Source organism: Loxodonta africana, chromosome 6, assembly GCF_030014295.1.
Source record: "Loxodonta africana isolate mLoxAfr1 chromosome 6, mLoxAfr1.hap2, whole genome shotgun sequence".
NCBI classification, from domain to species: domain Eukaryota; kingdom Metazoa; phylum Chordata; class Mammalia; order Proboscidea; family Elephantidae; genus Loxodonta; species Loxodonta africana.
In genome coordinates, this window is record NC_087347.1 from 63,773,978 (window position 1) to 63,801,359 (window position 27,382).

At 36.6% G+C, this 27,382-nt stretch overlaps 1 protein-coding gene across 4 annotated transcripts in view; it reads right to left on the reverse strand.

The window, feature by feature from the left end:
• Positions 1–27,382, reverse strand: part of DNAJC10 (DnaJ heat shock protein family (Hsp40) member C10) — a 56,532-nt gene that overhangs the window by 16,094 nt on the left and 13,056 nt on the right. For 3 of the 4 annotated variants that reach the window (XR_010322273.1, XM_064286922.1, XM_003405964.4), the window contains 12 exons: positions 26,416–26,553; positions 20,733–20,822; positions 19,881–19,994; positions 18,220–18,334; positions 14,139–14,266; positions 13,737–13,853; positions 7,897–7,998; positions 6,581–6,736; positions 5,530–5,663; positions 4,471–4,524; positions 4,059–4,206; positions 1,739–1,858 (listed from right to left, as the gene is read on the reverse strand). Coding sequence is in view for 3 of the 4 variants with exons in the window: in XM_064286922.1 (XP_064142992.1) it covers positions 1,739–1,858; positions 4,059–4,206; positions 4,471–4,524; positions 5,530–5,663; positions 6,581–6,736; positions 7,897–7,998; positions 13,737–13,853; positions 14,139–14,266; positions 18,220–18,334; positions 19,881–19,994; positions 20,733–20,822; positions 26,416–26,553 (1,416 nt within the window). In the remaining variant the exon portion in view is untranslated. The remainder of the gene's footprint in view (positions 1–1,738; positions 1,859–4,058; positions 4,207–4,470; positions 4,525–5,529; positions 5,664–6,580; positions 6,737–7,896; positions 7,999–13,736; positions 13,854–14,138; positions 14,267–18,219; positions 18,335–19,880; positions 19,995–20,732; positions 20,823–26,415; positions 26,554–27,382) is intronic. The other variant, XM_064286923.1, reaches the window with a different exon arrangement.

The following is a 27,382-nucleotide window of genomic DNA, read 5'->3' on the forward strand; positions in this document are numbered from 1 at the left end:
GAAGGACTGTCATCTTACTCTCAGATGATGGCTTCATTAAAACAAAAAACCTATTTCCTTTTAAGGCTGTGGTTCTTAATAACAAGAGGAAAACATAATTATTTTGATAACCCTGATCCTTGACAGGAAACCCTGGTGGTGTAGTGGTTAAGAGCTGCACCTGCTAACAAAAAGGCTGGCAGTTTGAATCCACCAGGCACTCCTTGGAAACTTTATGGGGCAGTTCTACTCTGTCCTAATGGGTTGCTATCAGTTGGAATCGACTTGATGACAACGAGTTTGGTTTCTTTTTAATCCCTGACATTTCAAAATCATCCACAGATACTTGAGTCACAAAGATATCAAGGAAGAATGGCCCACTGCACCTGAGTAAAGGGGGAAGGATGAGTAGAGATGCCGATAAGTTTACAAACAGTGATGGACACAGGTGGGAGGGGAGTCAGGGGAAGAAGTCGAGGTAGTTTCGTTTTAAGCTTCTTGATAAGTTATGAAGGATGCTGGGTGAAAAGGAAGCTCAACCTGGCCCCCCATCATGGATAGACAAATACCTACATCCACATACACGGACAGTCTACCTCTGCTCCTCATAAGAATATAAAACACAATCACATAAATAGAATTTCTAAACAATTGTTTAAAAATTGTTTTAAACAATTATTAGTATCTTCATAGAATGCTAGAATTAGAGATTTCTTAGAGATAATATAAACCAAACTCTGCTTCATAAACTAAAGTCCAGAGAAAGTGGTTTCTGCAAAATCACACAACAGGGGCTGAACACCAGGTCTCTTAGTTTACTGCAGCTTTCATTATATGATGGTGCTGTTTTAAGACTTAAGGTCTTCATAAGGGGCAAACCTGGGGCTCTAAATGGCAATATGCTAATCATTATACTAATACAATAAACCATATTACTCATATCCTAAGGAGATGATATTAACATACACGTGTGTGTGTATAAATAAATTCTCATGTCACTTAGTTTTCCATTTTATTAGAAAATAAAAAAAATAGGGAATAACAATTGATTAGAGATGAAATGTTAGATGGTAAGGAAAACATCTTTCACCACAATGAGTTTTACTTGGGAGAAGGCTCAGAGAGCAGAGAATGGTAAGTTTTGGGAGAGGAAGTAAGCAGATGTAAGAGAAGAAACAATTCTTCCTCAGAGATATTTAAAAACTGAACCACCACCATGTCAACAAGTCAATCAACTAGGGAATCTGATGTGTTTTCCTGGGATTGAAAGAGTAAATTGGTTTTCCTTTTCTCTCTCTCTGCCCTTCTCTTTCCCTTCCTTTTTTGAGGGGGATTGGTGCGTAGGTTATTTAAAAAGTATTATGATAGTATTCTCTTAAAGGTTTTCCTCTTCATGGAGAAGAAATTAATTATAAAAAGTAATACATATTATTTTACAATAAGTAGAAAATACAAAACTTCACAGAAAATAAATTACCTTGAATGCCACCACCCGTAAAAAACCATTATTAATATTTTGATATCTTTTTCTAGTATTTTTCCTACTCATGAGTATAAAAATTTTAAGACATAAGAGGTCATATCAACTATGAGATGAAAAAACCTTTCAAGATCACTTGATGTATATGTAAGTAGAAGCTTGTTTCATTAATATGCAATAATACAAAAAATAACAAAGGGAGAAGAAATTAGAAAAAGGCAAATCTCCTTTTGAGTGTGGCCTGCTAAAGGCAGGAAACACAAGACAGCCTGTACCTACCTTTGCTCTTTCATAAGGATAAAATTTAACAGTCGGATAGGCTCGGATACCAGCTTTCTGGCATGTCTGAGCATAAGCCTGGCAGTCTACTCTTCCAGCTTTCACTTTTCCCTGAATCATCTGAAAAGAGAAACACAGTTTGCCATTTCCTCTTATGCATAAATTATTTTGGCAACCACAAAGCTAATATGATACTAAAACTTTCAAATCTTTATAAATCTAAGGATTATATATTTTCAAAACTTAAGTTTTAATTCTTATTCAAACAAGATAGTTCTCCAAATTTTTTTTCTGGCTCCTTAAGCCTCCTACTCATCCAGCAGCACTTCTTCAAAAAGCAGGTAAAATCTCCTTTGCCTCATCAAAAAAATTGAGAAGCTTCATGTTGAACTACTTCAACTTCCTCTTGCTACCCACACCTTTGCCCATCACACTCACAAATGTCTGTGTCCTCAGACTTCTTCTTTTCTCTGGACTCACTCGTTGAGGAAGCATTCTTTGTCTCGAGGAAGGCTGATTCCTTACCTATGTTCTGCAGTCCTTCCCTGTCGGATCTCTTGCCCTCCCCTCAGCTTACATACATATGATCAAGAAAGGAATCATTCCTTGACTGGCTCCTCTAGCTAGTGCCCCGTTGCCCTATAGCAATTGTCTTGTTGCACAATATACTTATTTTCATTTTTATCTTCCCACTAGATTAAATCTTCTCGAACACACAGAACTTTGTTTTTCATCTTTGTAGCCTCAGTACCTCACGTGTCTCTCACTTGGTGCTTACAATATATTTAATGAGTGATCTTTTTCATGTGTAATCATTTTTTGCAATATTGAAGATACAGTTGCGTTACAAAATATAAAATCAAGCTAAGTTTTCAATACACGAAGGATGAGGGAGTAAAGCATTTTGTTAGAATGACTGGAGAAAAGGGAAGTATAAAAAGAAAAGAAGATACAGTAAGTAGAAAAGATGAATAACCTCTTAAGTGAAACCCGCTGCTGTAGAGTCGATTCTCTCTCATAGCCACCCTGAAGGACAGAGTAGAACTGCCCAATAGTGTTTACAAGGAGTGGCTGGTGGATTTGAACTGCCAACCTTTGGTTAGTTAGCTACAGCTCTTAACCACTGCACCACCAGGGATCCTCTTAAGTTAAGGACCAGTCATAACAAAAGCAATCTTTTATGGCTTATAGGAGCTTTGAATCCCTTTAGTACAAACACCCCCAGCTTGGGATGCTCAGCTTCTGTTTTGGTGTAGTGGGGCTGGTGCTGACTTACTCATTCTAATGACTGTTTTGTACAGCAAGGGGTTCCTTGAGCATGTAGGTGAGGAAACTAATAGGACTGCTGTGACAGAAAGAAATACCCAAAACTCTGTATTCCCTTTAATTTGACAAGCATTTACTGAGTTAGCCACTGGGAATATAAAGATAGATAAGACCTTGCCCTCATGCTCATAGTTCTGTGGAAGAGACAACTATGTAAATAAATATGTTGTGTGGGTATGAATAGGTACAAGAAATTAAGCTGGTGTTGATTAACTGAGAAGGGCAGAGAACACAGAGTTGATTCTGAGTGGGTTTTGTAGAATGAGAATAAAATTCAGATGACCACGATAAGGAAAGGGCATTTGACAGGGAGGGAGAAGCATGTGCTTAGGAGTGAACCAGACTGTCATGTTCAGAGAGTGTGGAGTACTTTGATGGGCCTCAAGTATAAGGTGTGTGGTGACATGTGATAAAGCTAAAAAGGTGGGAAGGGTCAGATCAGAGATCTGTTATCAATGACATCTATCAAGAAACTCGGATAACAGAAGTCAGAGAAGGCAGTAGTTTACAAAGATGACCAGGGCAGCACTAAAGAAGGTAGGGTGTAATGTGAGACTAATTAAAAGGCAAATATGGTAAACCTAGGTGAGAGATGATGAAGGTTTGAGCACAGAGACTAACGGTAGAGATAGAAGAGGACAGATCTGAAAGACATTTAGGAGCTAGAACTGTCAAGACTGATTGCCTGGAGAGCAGCAGAGTATTGGTGGTAGGGGAAGGAAACAGGGGACAAGAGCGAAGAGTGAGGTTTCTGGCTTTTATGGCTAGGTAGGTGATGTCATCAACTAAGGTAGAGATGATAGCTAAAAGCTTTTATAAAAAAGAAATAAGAAATCTATTGCAAATGTTACAGTCATAAAGGAATGGAATATAGTTTTTTAAAATTCAGAGGAAACTTCTAAGAAAAAAATTAAGAATTCTATGTACAATGGTTTATGTTATTATTAGAAGATGCATGTCATGTAACTTTTTTAAGTAGACAGACAAGACTTACCCTAGCCAAGAGTTCAAACTCTGGAGCAAAATTTTGGCAAGGTCCACACCATGGAGCATAGAAATCAACGACCCAGTGATTTTTCCCTTCTAAAACTTTTTCACTGAAAGTCTGAGGTGTTAGATCTATCGAGGCTTGAGGTAAAAATCTGTGAAAAGGGATCAAAATTATTTGCCATTATAAAAAAATAAACATCTAAAATGTAATATTGCAAAGTTTTCTAAGTTAAAAATGGCCTCAAAGAATGGCAGGCAATGTAGTAAAGCACAGCTGTGTCTTGGGAAATCATAATTCTTTATTTCACTAATTACATTAAAATGTTAGAATCTTAAACAACAGTATATTTATAGACAAGAAAAAGATAAATAGCTTTGAATATATTTATGCAATGATACATATTTTAATTACTCACCCTAGACCCCAGATTCTTAGGGAATATGCATCCCTATTCCAACCATTGTAGCTACTGCAAGAAGAAAAATATATAAGTTGTAGGCAGTATTTTCTAACATTGGATTTACACAAAAAAACAATCTTAGTGTAGAAATTTAAAAATAAGTTTAATTGACTTCATCTAGCCTCTCTTCTCAGATAGATGCCACTACAGCTAATGTTTACATGGCTTCCCAAATGCATTTTTCTTTAGTCTTGATGTCTTTCTGAGCTCTGGACTTGCCCACTGGACATCTACTATACACCTATGAGGACCAAAAAACTTAAGTGTCTGAGGCTTTAGTTTCTCGAATTCCTACCCATTTTTTTAAAACCTATGTCAAGATCGGGAAACCCTGGTGGTGTAGTGGTTAAGTGCTACGGCTGCTAACCAAGAGGTCAGCAGTTCGAATCCGCCAGGCGCTCCTTAGAAACCCTGTGTGGCAGTTCTACTCTGTCCTATAGGGTCTCTAGGAGTCGGAATCGAAACGATGGCAGCAGGATGTCAAGATGGCTCATAAATGTAGCATTTCACGATTTCCTGAAATAGCTGTGATTCCTTTCTTTTTTGAAATCCATGGCTTATTTTTACTTTAATAACTTTACTCAAATTCTCCCTTGGATATGAGACTTCCACCTGAAATACCACATGGTGGTGTGGAAAGGGCATGGCTGTGTGACTGGAAAAGTTGTCTAATGTCTCAGATATCTGTAAATAAGGGTAATACCTTCTACCTCACAGGATACTTGTGTGAACTAGTGGAAATACTGTGAATAAAGTATCTAGTATACTACCTGAAATCAAGCAGAAACTTAATAAATGTCAGCTTTTCCTCTCCTCTAGATTGTAAGCTTCATGAAGAGTGGGAGTGTTCAATTCCTTCTTTTGATCTTCTGAGGTGCTCATTAAACACTCTATCTTAAACACTGTAGACCCCCAATAAATATTTCTTGGGTTACTTTTAATTAGGATTACTTTTAAATGTTAATTGCATAAATAAATTATAGTAAATGTTTTAAAATTTGAGAGAATACTTACTGATATTCATAAGCTTTATTTGATTTTTGGGGAAAAAATCTTATCTCAGGGTATCTCTGAACATTTTCTTGGGCACAAAAAGAATGATACTGTTGGCAGTCTACACTGCCGACATTGATCAGTCCAGTTAATGACTATAAAAGAAAAAAAGAGATAACTACATCAGAGTGATTATGATAAAATTACCTTCATAATTATTTTATATGTTTTACAATAAGAGAAATTGCCACTGTGAAATAGTTATATATCAGTGGTTTTAACCAAGTAAAAATGGTTAACGGCTTATCACATAATAGACCATTTACAGCAGTGAACTGTGAATCTAATTTTGTAGCCAAGAACTTAATACAATTATTGCAGATTAAACAACTGACTTCATTACATGGGAATAATTATGTGTTTCTAAAATTAAAAGTGTTACACATGAAGAACTAACGTCTTTGCAATGTTGTTTCAGAAAGTTACATTTTTACAATGCAGACAAACATTGTAGGTGTACTGACTCATACAGGAATTAAAAATTATTGAAAAGAGGACAGAAATGTTAAATGTTAAAATACTGGCAATCACTTTAACTCTGAAGTTTATTTTTTATCTTAGAAATATGGAATATTAATTACATTTTCCATTCTAATATTGTTTCTAATCTTTCATTGTTATAGTGTCTATATGTAGAAAATTTTGAAACCATATATTTTAATGATCAAGGCTATTTTTTCCTTACTTTTAAGTCCCACAATATTGTGAAGAAATTCTATTTCTAAGCTCTAAAAAGAAACGAATAGAAGAAATTTAAATAGAAAGCAAAAGGGATCTTTGGGTCAATGTTGGCAACAATTTGGTCCTAAGTATACTACATGATTACAGGAAAAAACAGGCAAATCGTTCTGTACCATTCATGTAGTAGCAGTAAGAAAGAGAGTTGGAATTTAAGTGCAGAAATCAGAACTGTTGCTAAAAGACAAGGTACTTGCGGGTTCACCCATCTTAGTTTCAAAATAAATAAATAAATCTTAGTAAATAAGATTTAAAATAAACTATTTTACTGTACTCGGGCCATTCTTCTCCATTCTGGCATTAACATTTGACACGGATGACACCATGGAGAATAGAAATCAACCATCCAGACTTCATCATGTTTTCTTTGCTTAACTAGTTCGTTGAAAGTGGTGGGTGTAAGGGAGACCACTGAAGGATTCATCAAATCCTGAAGAGAATATAGTTTCCATTATAACAAATATAAAAAAGATTTATTTATACAGTCTTACTAAATTATTGGTATATATCATTTAGAAAAGTTCCTGTTTTGGAGAAATCAAAAAACAGTCAAAGATTTTTAAAGAAAATCTGCAGTGAATCTTACAAAGTGAGAAATGAGCCCCTGATTCATTTTTTAAGTTTGGATTCTTCCCACCAATTTTCTTAAGTCATGTTTTCCCCTTATCTCTATGTATCACTAAAATCATCCTAGGCAGGGAAAGAGAGGCAACTTTATTTAATGTTATAGGTAGAGGAGGCAAAAAGTCAAAGAGTTGCCCAGATTTCTACATAGGCCATATACTTCTGTTCTGGAACCAAGAATGGCTGGTTTGGAAATGACCCCTTAATTACTAAGGGAAAACCTACCATTCTGTTATTCTGGCTATCTGACTGGCAGTAGTATACTACCTCCTTACAGATTACTTGCTTCAGTCTGTTATCATCAGGTAATATTAACCAAGATGTTAACTTCACAAGGAAAGCTATCAAAACCAAATCAAAACACAATGTAACACTACTACTTTGAGGGAGGAGGAAGAGAGGAGTAGGACAGAAAGTAAAATGGCCATTAAATGGATAACAATAAGCAAGAATTCTCACTTTTTTCTTAGGAGGCCCTGTAACTATTTTAGTCAATCAAGAGTATTAGTGGGGGAAATAAAAAAAGGAGATACCAAAGATATAGGGCCACCTGTGTTAATCAGGCAGCAGGTTAAGCATTAAGCTGTGTCAGCTTGAACAGGCCTGCCACTGGGGTGGCAACTGCCATTACCCACACATTTCTGGGATAATATTGGGCTCACTCCTATGTCATCTATTCAGGGCCTGAAAGAAAAATTCTGTGGTGGTTCCATCAGAGAAATCAGGGCAAGGGAAGAAAGGCTTTATAATTTCATATAATCAATAAATAGTGTCCACTATGTATAAGGCACTATACAAACAGAAAGGTAACAAATCAGAGCCCTTATTATCAGAATTTATAATCAATTATATAATAAAACACTAAAAAATAAAAAATAACAAAATTCAGTTATCAAATATTAAATAGTCACACAAAGCATATATATACACACAGGATTTAGAGCCACAGACTATAATTTAAAATACCTCTATGAACTCCAAGATCTGTTCAGCAGAATGATGTCCTTCATATTCATGAATGTTGGATTGGTTAAATACCACTGTTGTTGGATAAGCCTGAATGTTATACTGTTAAGAATGAGAATACAAATTAAACATGAAGATTTTCTGTATTTTACCTAATTGTTTCAAATTTATAGCCAGCTTGCCTTTATTTAAATGCTAAAAACAAAAACAAAAAAACCCCTAAATACCAAAAACCCACAGCTAAATTGCAGTCAGTGACTGAAAAATTTTAGCCCAGCCAAACTTAGCAAAAGAAAGGGACTCATGATTGTACTGATGAATGAAAAACGTTCATTTATGGGTACTCCATTAACCATGAAATCCACAGGTATCAAGCACTCAGAAGCTGGCATTCTTGGTCCCTTTTTACTCTCTCGAACAAGGTGGTAAGAGGCTGTGAAAAGCAGGTGGTATCTCTAGATTTTCTTTTTTAAAACCATAATAGCTATTCTAATTTTTCTAGAAGCAGATGAAAACTGTGGAAATGAAGGAGCAAGAAAAATAAATTAGTAATTAATGTGTACACTACTATAGTTTTAGTCAAACAGTTCTAAGAATGTGATCATTTGTTCTTCTAGAAATCAAGACAGCCTTTATGGTACAAAACCAGAAAAAACAAACCTGTTGCCAGTGAGTCAATTTCGACTCATAGCGACACCATAGGACAGAAGAGAACGCCTCATAGAGTTTCCAAGGAGCAGCTGGTGGATGTGAACTGCCAACCTTTTGGTTAAGAGCCGAACTTTCAACCACTGTGCCACAGGGCTCCTTTATGGTACAAAACGCTTTAATTTCCTTCCCAGAATCAATATGGGCAGCAGCCCAGAAGTATCTTTCTGAAGTTTTTATTTACTTGCAGCAGTGGTTTTAAGCCCTTGGCTACTAACCGAAATGTAGGTGGGTTTAAACCAACCAGCTGCTCCATGGGAGAAAGATGTGGCAGTCTGTTCCCTAACGATTACAGCCCTAAAATCCTATGGGGCAGCTCTACCCTGTCCTACAGGGTTGCTATGAGTCGGAATCAACTCGATGGCAATGGGTTTGGTTTATCTCTGGATTAAGAAGCCCTGGTGGTGCAACAGTTAAGTGCTCAGCTCCTAACTGAAAAGTTGGTAGTTTGAACCCACCAGAGGCTCTGCAGGAGAAAAGACCTAGTCATCTGCTCCCAGGAAACCCTATGAGGCAGTTCTACTCTGTCCTATACGGTTGCTATGAGTTGGAATTGACTTGATGGCAAGCAACATCTGTGGATTGGCTGTACTCTTAGAGTTGGTAAGCACACATTAGCAAATAGAATTTTTGACTAAGATTAAGAAATTGGATTCTTTAAGATTTAGAATAAACAATGGAAATGTTTATCCAGTTTTTGAAAAATGAGCACAAATTCAAGTAATTCAGAAGATCAACAACTATAGCTAACTTTTTTTTTATTAACTTTTATTGAGCTTCAAGTGAACATTTACAAATCAAGTCAGTCTGTCACATATAAGTTTATATACATCTTACTCCGTACTCCCACTTGCTCTCCCCCTAATGAGGCAGCCCTTCCAGTCTCTCCTTTCGTGACAATTTTGCCAGCTTCCCTCTCTCTCTATCCTCCCATCCCCCCTCCAGACAGGAGATGCCAACACAGTCTCAAGTGACCACTTGATATAATTAGCTCACTCTTCATCAGCATCTCTCACCTACCCACTGTCCAGTCCCTTTCATGTCTGATGAGTTGTCTTCGGGGATGGTTCCTGTCCTGGGCCAACAGAAGGTTTGGGGACCATGACCGCCGGGATTCCTCTAGTCTCCGTCAGACCATTAAGTATGGTCTTTTTATGAGAATTTGGGGTCTGCATCCCACTGATCTCCTGCTCCCTCAGGGGTTCTCTGTCGTGCTCCCTGTCAGGGCAGTCATCAATTGTGGCTGGGCACCAACTAGTTCTTCTGGTCTCAGGATGATGTAGGTCTCTGGTTCATGTGGCCCTTTCTGTCTCTTGGGCTCTTAGTTGTCATGTGACCTTGGTGTTCTTCATTTTCTTTTGATCCAGGTGGGTTGAGATCAATTTATGCATCTTAGATGGCCGCTTGTTAGCATTTAAGACCCCAGACACCACATTGCAAAGTGGGATGCAGAATGTTTTCATAATAGAATTATTTTGCCAATTGACTTAGAAGTCCCCTTAAACCATGGTCCCCAAACCCCCGCGCTTGCTCTGCTGACCTTTGAAGCATTCATTTTATCCAGGAAACTTCTTTGCTTTTGGTCCAGTCCAGTTGAGCTGACCTTCCATGTATTGTGTATTGTACTTCCCTTCACCTAAAGCAGTTCTTATCTACTAATCCATCAGTAAAAAACCCTCTCCCACCCTCCCTCCCTTGTAACCACAGAAGTATGTGTTCTTCTCAGTTTATACTATTTCCAAGATCTTATAATACTGGTCTTATACAATATTTGTCCTTTTGCCTCTGACTAATTTCGCTCAGCGTAATGCCTTCCAGGTTCCTCCATGTTATGAAATGTTTCATAGATTCGTCACTGTTCTTTATCGATGCGTAGTATTCCATTGTGTGAATATACCACAATTTATTTAGTCATTCATCCGTTGATGGACACCTTAGTTGCTTCCAGCTTTTTGCTATTGTAAACAGAGCTGCAATAAACATGGGTGTGCATATATCTGTTTGTGTGAAGGCTCTTGTATGTCTAGGGTATATTCCGAGGAGTGGGATTTCTGGGTTGTATGGTGGTTCTATTTCTAGCTGTTTAAGATATCGCCAAATAGATTTCCAAAGTGGTTGTACCATTTTACATTCCCACCAGCAGTGTATAAGAGTTCCATTCTCTCCGCAGCCTCTCCAACATTTATTATTTTGTGTTTTTTGGATTAATGCCAGCCTTGTTGGAGTGAGATGGAATCTCATCGTGGTTTTAATTTGCATTTCTCTAATGTCTAATGATTGAGAGCATTTTCTCATGTATCTGTTAGCTGCCCGAATATCTTCTTTAGTGAAGTGTGTGTTCATATCCTTTGCCCACTTCTTGATTGGGTTGTTTGTCTTTTTGTGGTTGAGTTTTGACAGAATCATATAGATTTTAGAGATCAGGCGTATAGCTAACTTTTAACAAGTGAGCACTATTTTAAACATTCAATATGTAGTTTCTTATCTATTCTTCACAATGATTTTATCTGATAGCCTCTCAAAGCCTCAGTGAGTGTGGTAATTGTAGCTAAGTGACTTGCTCAAGATCTACCCATCAATCAGTGGTGAATCTGGGCCTCTAATGCAGGTGAATCTGATACCGGTTTTAATGTTCTTACACTTTACTAAAGTACATATATGCTATTTAATGAGTTGAGAGAAAGGCAGAAAACTGGAGGAATTCAAATTAAGATAATTATTGTCATACTAATATCTTTGGTTGGCATATCTTTTCAAAGTCACATATAATACACTCAAAAGTCCTGATTTATATTTTTACTTAATTTTAATGAAATTTCAAATGTAAAGGAGCAAGAAAAATCTAACAAATACCTATATGCCCCTCCCCTTTAACAAAAATGAACTTTTTTCCATACTGGCAGATTGCTTAAGTTCTCTTAGCACTCCTTCCTTGGAGGGGCAACTCCAAAACCAAAAACCAAACCCATTGCCGTTGAGTTGATTCCAACTCATAGTGACCTAAAGGATAGAGCAGAACTGCCATACAGGCTTTCCAAGGAGTGGCTGGTGAATTTGAACAGTCAACCTTTAGGTTAGCAGCTGAACTCCTAACCACTGCACCAGCAGGGGTCCATTGCAACCAGCATCCTGAAATGAATGTGTATCCAATTCACTGATTTTTTTACATTTTGACTACATGTATGTGTATCCCTAAGCAGTAACCTGTTAAGTTTTGAGCATTTAAAAACTTTCAGTAATTTTATCATACTCTGTATACTATTCTGCAACTTGTATTTTTCATTTTACACTGTTTCTGGGATTTAATGATGCTGGCAAGGATGAATCTAGTTTTAAACGCTTTATAACATTCCACGGTGTGACTGGACCATAATTTACTTATCCATATATTGTTATTCTCATAATCCTCTTTCATGAAATGTCTACGACCTTTCCCATTTTTTCCACTGAATTTTAAAAAACTGACTCGTAGTCTTTACATATTCTAGACAACACTAATGTTTTGTCAGTTATACACACTGGAAATATTTCCTCAGTTTGTTGTCTTTATAGCATCTCTTTCTCTGGCAATAGTTCTAAAATTAAATGTAGTAAATTCATTAATTTTTATCCTTAGACTTTGTATTTTTGTGTATCTGAAGTATGAAATTACTTCCCACATAGACGTTATATTTTCCCTACAATTACTTCTAATACATTTTTAAAACACATTGATTTCTTTTTTGCTTTCTTCCCCTTTTCCTCTCCTTCCCTTCTCTCTCCCCATCTTTTTAAAAAGGTTTTTTTTTAATAACTATATTTGAAAAACACACAGAAGTAGATAGCAGTAAACTCTAATGTACTGCTTACCCACCTACAACAATCACTAACTCCCAGCCACTCTTATTTTAACTATACCCTATCCACTCTACCCCAAGATTATTTTAAAGCAAACTCCGGATGATCTATCATTTCATCTACAAATATTTCAGTATATCTCTAAAATATAAGGCTTTCCCTTTAATCAAACCACAGTATCATTTTTATACCCAAAAAATTAACAATAATTTCTTAAAATCCTTAGATATCCTTTCATTGTTCAAATTTCCCCAATTACCTCATGTTTGTTTCTTTTTGCAGCTGGTTTGTTTGAATTGCATCCAAACTATTTCTATACATTGCATCTGATTGACATCTTTTAGTTTTCTTTTACTCTCTTCCACTTTCAGTTAATCTGTTGACAAAACTGAATCAAGGAGTCCCTGGGTGGCACAAATGGTTAAGTGCTTGACTACTAGCTGAAAAGTTAGTTGTTCAAATCCACCCAGAGGTACCTTGGAATATATGCCTGGCAATTTGCTTCTGAAAAGTCACAGCCTTGAAAATCCTGTGAAGCAGTTTTACCCCGCATACATTAGGTTGCCATGAGTCAGAATCAGCTCAATGGCAACTGTCAACAAACTGGGTCATTTGTTCTGCAGAGCTCTCTGCAAGTTGGGATTTGCAGCTTCAAGCCCATGGTGTCACTGAACATGTTTTTCTGTCTCTGGAATTTCCTATACACTGATAGATTTGGAGGGTTGGACTAATTTACGTCCCCGCCCCCGCCAAAATATTTCATAGATGGTACTACAAAGGTATTATGTACTTTCATCATAAAGGTATTCTAATTTCCAGTTTGTCCTGAAACTTGAGAGTGAGCATTTATTAACCTGAGAAAATACTTTGTGAAAATTTTTCAAAAAGCTTGTTCAGTGATTTAATTTCCTTTCTATTAACTATACTTAGAAGATGAGTATGAGGAAAGCCAACAAATAAACACCATCGGCTGCCCAAAGGTAACACTAAGTTAGACATATAAAGACCTTAAACAATTAGGAAATCATGTAAACATTTTATCAAGCCAACGATTTTCCTGATTTTTATAAGTAAGATCATATCTACACTCAGTAACATATATGCTCTATTCATGTTTTAATTTGATCATAATTGTGTATCATTTTGTTGAAATTATGTTTAAATAATTTGTTACTACATTAAATGGAAGATGGACATTTGAAAGTTATTTTATTGCTTTATATTAAAATTGACTGCCAAAAGGCCTACATTAAAAAAGAAATTAATTAGAATAAATGTTTACACTTGTGCCTTACCATGTTACAGAGTCCCTCATGAACTGTACAATCTAGTGTACCAAATTTAAGCTGACCATAAAGATGCTTTGAAGCTTTCCGTAACTCTGGCAATAATGCTCGACATGGAGGACACCACTACAAAAGAAGAAAAAAAACCTTCATAAGCACTGAGACAAATGAAATGAAAAAATATCATTTCTGCAACAAGCAATACTGTAAGTCAGATGAATTACACTTAGCTGAAAATTTGGTGGGGCAAGTACATCAGTATTCATTTAGATGCAGTATGTGACACTGGCCAACAATCAACGGTAACAGTTCTAGTATTAATAGTTCAAGGTTATCTAGAAAATATCTTTTTTGCTATGATAAGAGAAAACTCAATAGTATTGAAATCAGACAGATATAAAAACAACTTACAGGTGCAAAAAAATCAACAAGCCATGGTTCTTTGTCACTAGAAGGAAAGTTTTGAGGTCCAAGTGTGGTAACATGAGAATTAACACTTTCTTTGGCAAATGCAAGTATATCATATAGAATCTTCTTTCCTTTGAGATGGAATAAGAGAAAAATTAAAATTTACATTCTACATTGGTATCTGTGGAAACATCTCAAAGTTGTAAACCCAAAATATTAAAGTTGAGGTTTTAGTGTTTGGTTTGCTATATACAGATTTGTTGTCAAGAGTGCTCTTTCCTAGCAAATGTTTGTTTCTTAGAGGACCAATTAAAATGTCAAGAACTCTCTGAAATGCTCCTCCTCAGAGGCCGAATAATCACTTCCTTCAAGTGTTCTTATAGTTCTTTATGCTTACCTCGGCTATTACTATGGCCTATCTCCCAAATCTGTATCCTCAGTCTAGACTTCTCTTAGGAATTCAAAACCCCTATTGTCAAACGCCCATGGGAAAATTTTACCAGGATGTCATGTAAGCATTTCAAATACATCCAAATTGAAATAAATTTATTTTCCCCATAAAGCGCTCCTTTTCTCACCTTACCTTACGAATGGCATAATTATCCACTGGGTGCCCACATAACAACCCCTAGAGTTATTCCTGACTTAATTCTCTACAAATTCCATCCACTCTATCTTTTGCCATCTCCAAAGCCGTTGCTGCTGCCTGAATTCAGTTTGGCCTACTGCAATGACCAACCTGGTCTTTCTGCCCCCAGTATTCCTTAACTAATCCATTTTCGACATTGCCACCACAGTCGATTTACAAAAACCTTAATCTGATCATGTTGTCCTGTTGCTTAAAGGCCTCTGATGATTTGCTATTGTCTAAGGAATGTACTCCTCGGCTTGGCAAATAAAAGTTTTCTCAACCAGAGCTGCATCCACTTTCCCATGTGCCCTTTGATTTATCTACTCAATACTCAAAATTAAGCCAAGAACCTAGTATGTGGCAGACTGCATTTTAAATGCACGCGAAGATAAAAAAGATACAGTCCCTCTCTTTAAGGAGCACACAGCCCAGTAGAGAGAGGAAGACATTTTTACAAATATTTGTATATATAATGTTAAGTGACACCACCTGCTTTCTCCTTACTCTTTAGCGACTGTGTTTTAAAACTGCTTGACAAATTCCTCTATCTCTGACCATCCCTTAAAGGGCTCTGGTTTTGAGTCTCTCTTCTTTTTTCTCTAGCCACTTTTCTTCGACAATCTCATCCTTTCCCAAGGCTTTAATTACTATCCACACACTGATTATTTAAATCTGCATTTTAAAATCCAAATTCCTCTCCTGAGGCCAGGCCTTTATTCAACTGTGAACTGGGTGTCTCCACTCCAAATCAGCTCCTCCCCAGTGTTCTCTTCCTGATCAAATGGTACACTCCCCTTCAGTTGCCAATGCACCAAGTCAGAAACTTGGGTGTCATCCTTAACTTCCTCATCTCATTCCCTCACATCTAAACAATCGCTAGGTTATAATTTTGTGTTCTTGGTATTTTAAGTCTGTCTACTTCTCCTCATCCACAGTGCCATTATTTAGTTATGGCAGCCATTTTGCCTTACATAAATGATGGCATCAGGCTTCTAACTGCTCTCCCTTCCTCCAATCTTGCTTCCATCCATTCTGTGCAGCCAGTCACCCTTCTAAAACACAAAACTAGTTAAATCACATCTCTCTTTAATATCCATGAATGCCTCTGGTTTGCCCTCGGATAAAAGTCTGAATTCATTTAACTGGCGGATGAAACACATCCTGTACTTTGGACCCCTGGTGCCCTTTCCAGCCTCAGGTCTCATTCCTTCCCTGACATTCAATACTGCAGCTATCCTGAAATTCTTACTTTTCAAAGAACAAATAAGTATCTCATATCTGAGGGGTCATTAATACAGTTGTTGGTCCTGTGCTTGGAATGTCTTTGCCTCCTCTTCCTTTGGGTAAGCATTACTCCTACTTCAGGTCTCAACTAAAGATTCCTCCCCCCAGGGCCTTCTCTGATGCCAGACGATTGGGTTGTGTTCCTTGAAAGTGCCACTCATATTTATCCCTTGTTGTAGCCACTCTCCAAGACAGCCCTAATGATTCCTACCTTGTGCACTCACAGCCTTATATAGTCCTCTCCCACATTATACCAGGGCTGGTGTGTATGATGGAATACGGCAGGAGCAACAGTTTGTTTTGTCTACGATCATGTTATAATAGACACTGTAGCTTCTGTTTTGGTGTCTCTCCTGGTCTGTCGCTCATTCTAAGGAAAGCCAGCTGTCATGTCATGAGCATCCGTAGAGAGGTCTTGTGAGGAACTGAGGCCTCCTGCTACATGAGGCACCCTGCTTATCACACTAATGAGCTTGGAACTACATTCTGCAGCCTCAGTCAGATGGCTACAGCACTCACCTACCTTAACTACAACCTTGTGAAAAACTGAATCAGAACCATCTAGCTAAGCTACTCTCAGAATCCTGACCCCAGAAACTGTGTGAGTTACTGTCTATTGTTTTAAGCTGCTAAGTTTTAGAGTGATTTATTACTCAGCAATAGATAACTAAATACTCCCCACTCCAAACATTTTTTTAATTTGCCCATTTACTTGTCTGTTTTCACTACTATTACATATAGAGATTATATACAGTTCACTATTTTTTCTATTCTCTAGTACTGTAGCTGGCACAGGTAGATGACTTGATAACCTATTTAAACCCAATAAAATAACATATGTTATAAGGTTAGTGACAGCTCATTAACGGAAGTGCTTGGGGGAGAAGTGACATGAGGATTGTGTTCAAGGGCAGTAATTCTGCAAATAAAACAATCAGTCGTAAAGAGTAAAGACTAGAGGATGGGCAATCCTATAGGAGGATATTATGATAATTCAAGGGGATGATGGACCTAACCTAAGCCAGCAAACACAAGAGGGGGCTCTCATAAATATTTCAGAAGTAAAAAACAACAGAATCCCATTACTAAAATTAGGTCATTTCAAGCACTTTGAGAAGATGGTAGTCTTGTGGCTGTAACGCTAGGCTTTGGATTCAGAATCTACCTTGACTAGTTACGAGTTGTCTAACATCACACAAGTTATTTAACATTTCTGAGACTCGTTTTTATCCCTTACTGAGTTGTTACAAAGATAAAAATGGGTCATATATGAAAAGCATTTAGAAAAGTGTCTGACTTGCAGAAAACACTCAATAAACATTTGTTAGGTTTATCCTTCTGAGAAAGCTTTATTTTTTTTTCCCATGTATTTGCTTGGGGAATTTGAGCACTCTGTGCTCAATTCAAATGTCACCTCCTGACCATACTACACAGAAGTCTCTTTATTTGATCTTGTTCCAATTTATACATATTGGCCATTACAATATTGTTCAAATTTTCTTATAGATCTTCTTCACACACTAGATTATATTCTAGACTTCTTGAGAACATAGTCCATTTCTTACAACATTCTAGCCCTAATACATACAGCAGTGCTTTTCATACCACGAGCATGTCATAAATATCTGTTATCGGTATTGTAGTTAGTAGTTCGTGAGTCTGTTTTGCTATATTTGACCTCCTTCAGGACAGGCAAACCCTAGGAAGTGGGACTGTACTTAAATGAGTACAGAGCTAAAGCCTAAAATAAGCTGAAATGTAGAAATTTAGGGAGATAACAAAGCAGTGTATGGAGAGGTTTGGAAGTCTAGTGGAGGAAAAATCCAGAAGAACATCTGAAAATTGTCTATAATGGATGAGATGCTATAACTTAGCATCTCACGGAAAGGCAACTGCAGGTGTTGCTTACTTTGGCTAATAAGCAGAACCCCAGCTTACTCACTAGCCTGACATGTCCCCGAGTTTTTGCTGAAACATTGATCAAAGTATTGAACAGAGAAAAAGAGTAAAGAGTATAAAATAACTATGTAATTCAAGATATCTTTCTCCACAAGAAACATATTCATAATAAATAAAAGCAAAAGTTATTTATAAAACATGAAAAAGCAGAATTAGAAAATTACTCTGAAAATAAAGGTAACAACTTTTTATCATTTTTCCCTTTCTTACCATGATGGATTTCATATTCTCTGGTTCCTTGTCCTTTAAATACTGCTAGACAGGGCTGGAAAACATAGAGATTACTACAGATGTCTGGTGCAGACAAGCAGTCGAATCTGCCAACCTAAAGGAGAAAGAGAAGGTCAGGGTACAATCTGACATAAACTTAAAATCTTATCCATGGAATTTTAAAAAATATTCATAAAGATAATTAAAAAATGACATTGTTCAACACAGTCCTAAACAGAAGTTAAGGGGCCATGAAAGTAAGAGACAGAAACAATTCATTTACATTTAATAACAAAACTCAATTTAGTTTTCAAAAAAAGCCTCCTGAAGAGTTTAAAACTTGAGGGGAAATTTCCAAAAAAAAAAAATTATGCAGTTGTTTAAGAACTCTACCCTTCAAAATATAGGGAATATTTACACAGTCTTGGGGTAAGGAAGGATTACTTACTAAGTACAAAACCAGGAGCAGAAATAATGAAGAAAAAAGCTGACAAGTTTAGCTAAAATGTCTAATAAAATAGGATAAATAAAATTAAAAGGTAAATGATGAACTGAGAAAAAAACATTTGCAGCATTTAAGACAAAGGGCCCGTTAATAAACAAGATAAGCATTCTATCAGGAAAAAGAAAATGCGTCAGAGACATAAACACGAGATAAACTAGAAAAGAAATATGATTAGTTAATCATAAAGTATTACTAGAAAGCAAATAAATGAAAGTGAGTATCTTTAACACATCACTTTTGGCCTATCAAGTGAGCATGGTCATCAAAGATCTGGTGAAATGACCAGACACTTACATGCTGTCAGTGAGAACTGTAAGTTGGTATAAACTTTCTGGAGGACTCTTTGACAGTGAGGATGAAAAATGTTTAAGAAAATATACAATCTTTGAGTAAAAAATTCTTCACAGTTAGGAAATAACTAGACAACTGCTGCATTGTTTGATATAACAAATAATGTAAACAACTTAAAAGTCAAACAACATGGTATAACGATCACATAGTGAAATACTACTTAGCCTTTAGGAATGATGATACAGTTTATTGTCATGTGAAGAAATTTGACACTGCTGAAGGAAAATATTTATAAAACAGTGCACAGTGAATCCATTTTTATTACAAAGTAAACATAATTCACATGTGTCTATTATACGTATGCATGTGTACACATATTTAAATTCAGATATATTCACAAATATATACACAAAAGGTCTGAAAAGTTATATAGTGAACTTTTAACAGGGTTATTGTCAGTAGTGGGAGTATGGGTGATTTATCCTAACTCATTATTTTGCTCATTTACATATTGTTATTTTTAACAATGGGCAAACAGTACGTATATAGAAATAATATGAATCACAAAAAGGAAAGATAGATTCTCTTATATAGTACGTATTCTGGAAAAACTGCATGATACAAATTTATCACATGGCAACTACTCAAGGGAAATGAAAGCTAACTACTTTCAGGTATCAGGGCAGTTTTTAACAGAAAAAAGAAAATAGAAAACACAAGACCAAAAACACAGGCTTCTTAACCCAGAATTTCAAATAGTTCTCTAGTGGAGTTACTTTTTATGTTATTTAAAAACTAAATTATATGCATTAAAATAACAAGAAAGCACACAAGCCGAAGGCTAGGGAGAATACATTTTACTTACTTGAATGTGTTCATTTTTAAGTAGAGTTCTCAGTTTCTTCAACTCAGGATCATCTGAATTTTGGTTTTTTCCAAAATGAAAAAATAAGAGCCACCTATGATGAGCCAAACGATCCTTCAAAGTGATAAAGAGAAAGAAATGTCAGAGATGGGAAATTCTACGGATTCTTATCTGACTTAAAGTTCATTTTAGCCATCCTTCCCATTACTTCATAATACTGCCTAAAATTCAGACCCATTTATACTCTTATTTTGTAGGTTAATTGGAATAATGCTATGTAAGTCAATTACATAGTAAATATTACAGGACAGTACCCAACCCTAAGAGCTACTAAATTATAAATTCCTAAAGTGATAATTGTACCAAGAAAAAATATGGTTTTAAAAATATATACTTAACAATGGAGTGGAGAAGTTAGTTTTTTTAGGTTTTAATAAAAAGTTTGGAAGGGACACAGCCCTAAAAAGCTGTGAGATCAATAAATAGAAAAAATAATCGATTTCAGTGCAAACTGAGTATTTCTAAAGCCGCTTCAGAATTCTCAGTGAGCAGCAGAAATAGTTCCACAGCAGGAGCATACGCTCCAAATGCAAAACCAAAGTTGCTTTCTCGGGAAAACCTTGCCTTCCTGATGCTGCCTTCCTGGGAAAAAGACTTCGGCTTAAGGAGCCGACACCTTCAATTCCAACGATTAGGGTTCAACCTAGAATTGACTAACATATAATTCTTTGAAATGCCACTCTCTCAATTCTCTCTTGTGATGAATAAAACAGCTTGTTCATTTTAAAATGTTAAGACCTGAAATTGTCAGCAACACTTACTACTATTTAACATTATTAATCAAAACATTACCTCTAGTGTGTTTGCCGAAAGTAGTTCAAAATCTGGAAGATTATTCATTACTTCCAAATATATTTCTTTGGCATCCAACGAATTAAGAAACTAAAATAAGAGAATCATATTATAATTTTTTAATAAATGTCCATTTATTACACTTTTTAATTTTTTTTCTATTTCTATTGTAGAACTTTTAAGGAAATGATCACAGGTGCTGAAGTTTTTCAAGTTATTTATTCCAAATGCTGTCCTTCTCTCCTGAAAAAGCGTGTCATATTTTCAATTATTACGAATGCTGAATAAATGAGCTATTTCTTAAAAAATGTGAGATACAAATTATAAAATAAATTCTACTGTTAAGAGTTTAACTGTAGCTTTCTATTAACTGTGCAGTGTGTGCTATGAAAATCCTTATTAACAACCTTGAGAAAAGCATAAAATCCTGGCGTGGCCTCTGAATCATCAGGAAAAAACTGGATTATGTTCAGTTTAATTTTACTGCTAACCATTTTTACAGAATTACACTGCTTTACAAATTCTTTAAGAATTTTTATGACACTAGATTACTTGATGACCTAAGACATCTCATGGGAAGTCCCTGGGTGTGCACACAGTTAACTTGGTCGGCTGCTAACTAAAGAACGGAGGCTCGAGTTCACCCACAGATGCCTCGGAAGAAAGGACTGGCAATCTACTTCTGAAAAATAAGCCACTGGAAACCCAATGGAGCACAGTTTTACTTTGACATGTATGGTATCACCACGAGGTGATGCTGACTTGATGGCAACTAATTTTAAGACACCTCTTAACCAATAATTAATATTTTGATAAGAACTTCTTGTTAGGTGCCGTCAAGTTGGTTCTAATAACACCCCTATGTACAACAGAACGAAATACCGTCCAGTCTTGTGCCACCATCACAGACGTTGCTATGTTTGAGCTCATCCTTGCAACCACCGTGTCAATTCATTTCGTTGAGGGTCTTCCTCTTCTTCGCTGACCCTCTTCTTTACCAAGCATGTGTCCTGCTCCAGAGACTGGTCCCTCCTGATAACATGTCCAAAGTACCTCAGACGAAGTCTCTCCATCCTCATTTCTAAAGAACATTCTTGCTGTACTTCTAAGACAGATTTGTTTGTTCTTCTGGCAGTCCATGGTATATTCAATATTTTTCACCAACATTGTAATTCAAAAGTATCAATTCTTCCGTCTTCCTTATTCATTGTCCAGCTTTCGCATGCATATGAGCTGATTGGAAACACTGTGCCTTGGGTCAGATGCACCTTAGTACTCAAAGTGACACCTTTGCTTTTTAACACTTTAAAGAGGTCTTTTGCACATTTACCCAATGGAATATGTTGTTTGATTTCCTGACTGCTGCTTCCACAGGCACTGACTATGGATCCAAGTAAAATGAAATCCTTGACAACTTCAATTTTTTTTTTGGCTTATCATGATGTTGCCTATTGGTCCAGTTGTGAGGATTTTTGTTTTCCTGATGTTGAGATGTAATCCATACTGAAGGCTGTGATCTTTGATCTTCATTTCTAAGTGCTTCAAGTCCTCTTCACTTTCAGGAAGCAAGGTTGTGTCATCTGCACATCGTAGGTTGTTAATGAGTCTTCCTGTAACCTTGACACCCCGTTCTTCATACAGTCCAGCTTCTTGAATTATTTGCTCAGCATACAGACTGAGTAAGTATAGTGAAAGGATACAACCCTGATGCATATCTTTCCTGATTTTAAACCATCCCCTTGTTCTGTTCTAATGACCGCCTCTTGGTCTACACAGGAGTTCTGCATGAACACAATTAAGTGTTCTGGAATTTCCATCTTTGTAATGTTATCCATGATTTATTATGATCCATACAGTTGAATGCCTTTGCACAGTCAATAAAACACAGGTAAGCATCTGATATTCTCTGCTTTTAGCCAAGATCATCTGACATTAGCAATGATATCCTTTGTTCCACATCCTCATCTGAATCCAGCTTCAATTTCTGGCGGTTCTCTGTCAATGCACTTCTGCAGCCGTTTTTTGAATTATCTTCAGCATACTTTTACTTGTGTGTGATATTAATGATATCGTTTGGTAATTTCCATATTCTGTTGGATCACCTTTTTTTGGAATGGGCACATATATGGATCTCTTCCAGTCTGCTGGCCAGGCGGATGTCTTCCAAATTTCTTGGCAAAGATGGGTGAACGCTTCCAGCCATGCGACTGTTTGTTTGAAACATCTCAATTGTTATTTTGTCAATTCCTGGAGCCCTGTTTTTCACCAATGCCTTTAGTGCAGCTTGGACTTCTTCCTTTGATACCATTGGCTCTTGATCATATGTTACCTCCTGAAATCATTAAATGTCGACCAGTTCTTTTTGGTATAGCGACTCTGTGTATTCCTTCCATCTTCTTTTGATGCTTCCTGCATCGTTCAGTATTTTGCCCAAAGAATCCTTCAATATTGAGAAGAACTTAGAGCTGGAAAATTGGAATGGATCATAGTGCAATTATATTTTCAGAGAATCAAACCACCTACAAGTTTTGTAGAGTAAAATATACCAACAAAGTTCTTACCTTAAATATGTTTTAGATCTAGATCTTATTTAAAACACAAACAACTAAAAAACACACATCTCCCTCCTAATGCACTGCCTTTATTTCTGCCCGTATTTTTTTCCTCACAGAACTCTATTGCTGGTCTAGTTCTCAATGAAGTAGCTGCTGTTACAAAGAGTGCAGCAACGGTGACATAAGGAAACATCTATGGGGGCTGACAAAACAAAGTTTAGTAATTCTGATTTTACAACCTCCCCTCTTACCTTCCCTTTCACCTTGGCTTCCTATCCTCATCAGCAGGAATTCTTAAATATCAATTTAATTATAAACCATCTAAGTTCACAGCTTAAGTATATTCAATATGAGAATGACTACACAGGTAGAAAAAAACTGGTATAACGTAAGACTACAAATTAGGTTTTTTTGTTTCTTTTCTTAAATTTTAAAAATATTCATAGCATAAATATTCTTAAAGATTTGTGTGAAGTAATTTCTATCAAAGGGTTTAAAATGTCAAAACAGAAATCTTTCATGCCCAATGCCTACAACTCATCCACTTTACTCAGGTTCATTATGAAGATTAAAAAAAAAAAATCTATAGCAGCTGAGATAAATATGTAAATTGTTACTTCACTAGAACTTCATTATAGCCCTGCTGTCTTACAGTAGAATTTGGTGGAGTTATATACCTATAAGGGATATTTTCTAGCCTTTGAATTTCACCCTTCCAGACAGCTAGCATAGTCTTTTATAGTGTTCTAAGCTTGACTGCTTTTAAGAAGGGTAATGGACTCTTTAAATCATCACTTCCAGTTACTACATGTCCAGTGTTAATCATTTATATTTTCCGAGACAGCATCTGAGGTAGCAATTTTATGTCAAGAGGCCCCAAAATCTCACTAAAATATCGGACTGCAGTACTCAAGACAAGAGCCTATGTTAACTGTTAGGCAGGGTGTAGGCAATTCTCATTAACTGATGGCAAGAGTGCAAATGAGCACAACTTTTCTAGAGGGCAAACTGGCAATATGAATTCAATTTAAAACTGCTGCAGCTACCCCATTCTAAGCAGATAACTGAAGAAATGCAGAAAGGTGATTGTATGAGTGCCCAACACAACCTCGTTTAAAATGAAAAAAGTAGAAACAAATGACTGATAAGGGAGGACTGATTAATCACGTTACATTCAGTCATTGAATTACTATTTATGATTGTGAATCACTAAAAGGATAATGTATACACACTGGTTTATATAAACATGTATATATACATTATATGTGTATACACATATATATACATTAGCACATGTATTCACTGATATGGAAATATTTTCCTGATACACTGAGTCAGAAAGCTAGATCAAGGCTGTGACCTTTTGGATGCAGACCACCAGTCTGTCTTCCGAGACACCTCTGGATGGGTTCGAACTGCCAACCTTTCAGCTAGTAGTTGGGTGTGTAACCTTTTGTGCCACCCAGGGAACAAAGTGATACGTGCTCTGGAAATAAAACAGAGCAGGACAAAGGGGAGTGAGAGTACCAACCTGGGAGTAGAAGGGGAGGTGAAAGTTTGCAATTATGAAGATATTTATATAGTAGACCTTCCTGCAAAAACTTGAAGAAGGTGTGGTAGGTGACCAAGTGGATTTGTTGGGGGACAGCATTCTGGGCAGCGAGCAATGTCACTACAAAGGCCCAAGGGTAGGAGAGTGCCTGGCGTGTCTGCAGAACAGCAGTGATGCCAGTTGTGGCTGGAGCAGTGGGCGAGAGGGTTAGAGCAGTAGTCGACGAGAACAGAGAAGTACAGGGAAAAGGGGGAGAGGGAGCGTAGGCCGCTGTCAGGACTGTGGCATTTACTCAGAGAGAAACGTGGAGCCATTAGAGAGTTTTAGACAAAGCAGTGACATGATCTGGCTTTGTTCAATATGGTTGTTAATGCTAAGAACACATTGCCAGACTGCAGTGGGGGAAAAGCTTTAAACAGAGATACCTTAAAAAAGACATTGTAGTAAATTCAGGTGAGAGATGATGGCAGTTCATACAGCACAGGAGCAGTGAAAGTGTATTATAGAACATTTTAAAGACAGAGCCACAAAGATTAAGACACAGGCTTTGTTGATGAACAAAGAGTATGAGAAAAAGAGGAGTTAAGAACGACTCCAACATTTTTGGCCTGAATAATTTGGGGTTGTCATCAGCTGAGATGGGGAAAACTGTAGGTGGAGATCTATGGGGATGATCAACTTACAGACATTTAAGTTTGAGACGTTGACTAATACCCAAAGGGAGATGTTGAATAGTCAGTAGCATAATATGTCTGCAGTGGAGGAAAGAGGTCTGAGCCACAGATATAAACCAGACAGTTGCTAGTATAAAGCCAAAATTGCATACATATGTAAGTAAAGATCTAGAGGGGTATTTACTAAGATTTGATGGTGGCTGTCTGTGGGTGGTTTGATTTTAGGGAGTTTTGCTTCTTTCTTTATACACTTCTAAACCATATATGAATTTCTGTAATGATCATTGCTATCTTAGTATCAACAGAGGCAAAATCGGAACCGAGAAAACTAAAGAAGTTTGTCTTTTATCAGAGTTCTTTATTTTCGTTTGGAATTCCCTATGGATCTCTTTCATATCCCATTATTTCAGCTCCTTGACAACTACCTGGAGCCTCAGTTTCCTCATTTGTAAAATCACGGAAGTAAGCCACATCAGGTTTCCAAACTTGAGTTTGTATCAGAATCCCACAGGGTGTTTTTAAAAGAAATAGATATTTGGGGCTCAGCCACACCTTCCAATAATCTATATTTTAATACTAGAAAATATACAAATAAATGGAAACCAATGAAAACTCATGGTATAAATGTTCTCTCACTTAACATCAGGGTGTATGCCATACCTTCAGGGTTTGAAAGTGTAATAGTTTACACTAGTTTGAATATAATCCTTGTAACACACATTACAAACTAAATATGCATTCAACAGAATCCTAGGAATAAAATATCTGTTCTAAGTAAATGTTTCACAATCAGATAATATAAACTGATTTATTTCCTTCATTACTGTTTACAAGATGATGTATTACATTTGACTACATGTGTGTATTTATATGTAAAGGAATTATTTTAAAGTGATTCATACCAAAACACCACTTTGCTCTTTGTTATTTAAAGTGGCTCCAGGAGGAAAATAGGCCGTAGTACTTGTGGTAATATCCAAACTTTTACAAAGGTTGTCCTGGGTGGCACAGTCCATCCATCCTACATTAACAAGACCATCCTAAAATGGAAAAAAAAAATATGTACAGGCCATGTTGTAATGGAAGAAAAAAGTTAAAAAAAATTTGGTTTTACTTAGCTAGAAATACAACTTTTCCTTCATAAATTTAAACTTTTAAGAGCACTAAATTCCTTGAGGTAATGAATTTCAGTTTTCCCAAAAACAAAAACAAAAACACCCCAAACCTGTTGCCATCAAGTTGATTCCAACTCATAGAGACCCTACGGGACAGAGTACAACGGCCCTACAGGGCTTCCAAGGAGTGGCCTGTGGATTCAAACGGCTGATCTTTTGTTTAGCAGCTGAATTCTTAACCACCACGCCATCAGGGCTCCCTTAGTTTTCCCAAATATTAAAAATCCACTTTTGGACAACTGTTTTTACAATTTTGTATAGAAAGTGGGATACTCAATCATCTCTTTCAGGTTTTAACAAAAATCAAACTATTATGTAAAGCTTTTCATTGTAACTGTCCTTTGAAGAATTACACAGTTGTATCAGACAGGCTGTGTGTGTGTCTGTATGTGCATTTAAATTAATGCGTTTCCAGTTTTCACCTACTCGATAGCACTGTTTTTTTTGGGGGGGGGGCTGAGCTCCTTTAATGAGCGTCAAAATCCTAGATGTAAAGTACACTTCTCAAGACTTAAAGTTCTGGAAAAAAATCTCTGGACCAGGCAAGTTGGTAAGCAAATAGAGCTCTGACATACATTTATTTGGGATCCCAGGAGAAGACAGAGAATGGGACAGACACAAAAGCTGAAAAGGTACCAGCTGAGAATTTTCCACAACTGGTGAAATATACTAATCTATAGATTCAAGAAGTTCA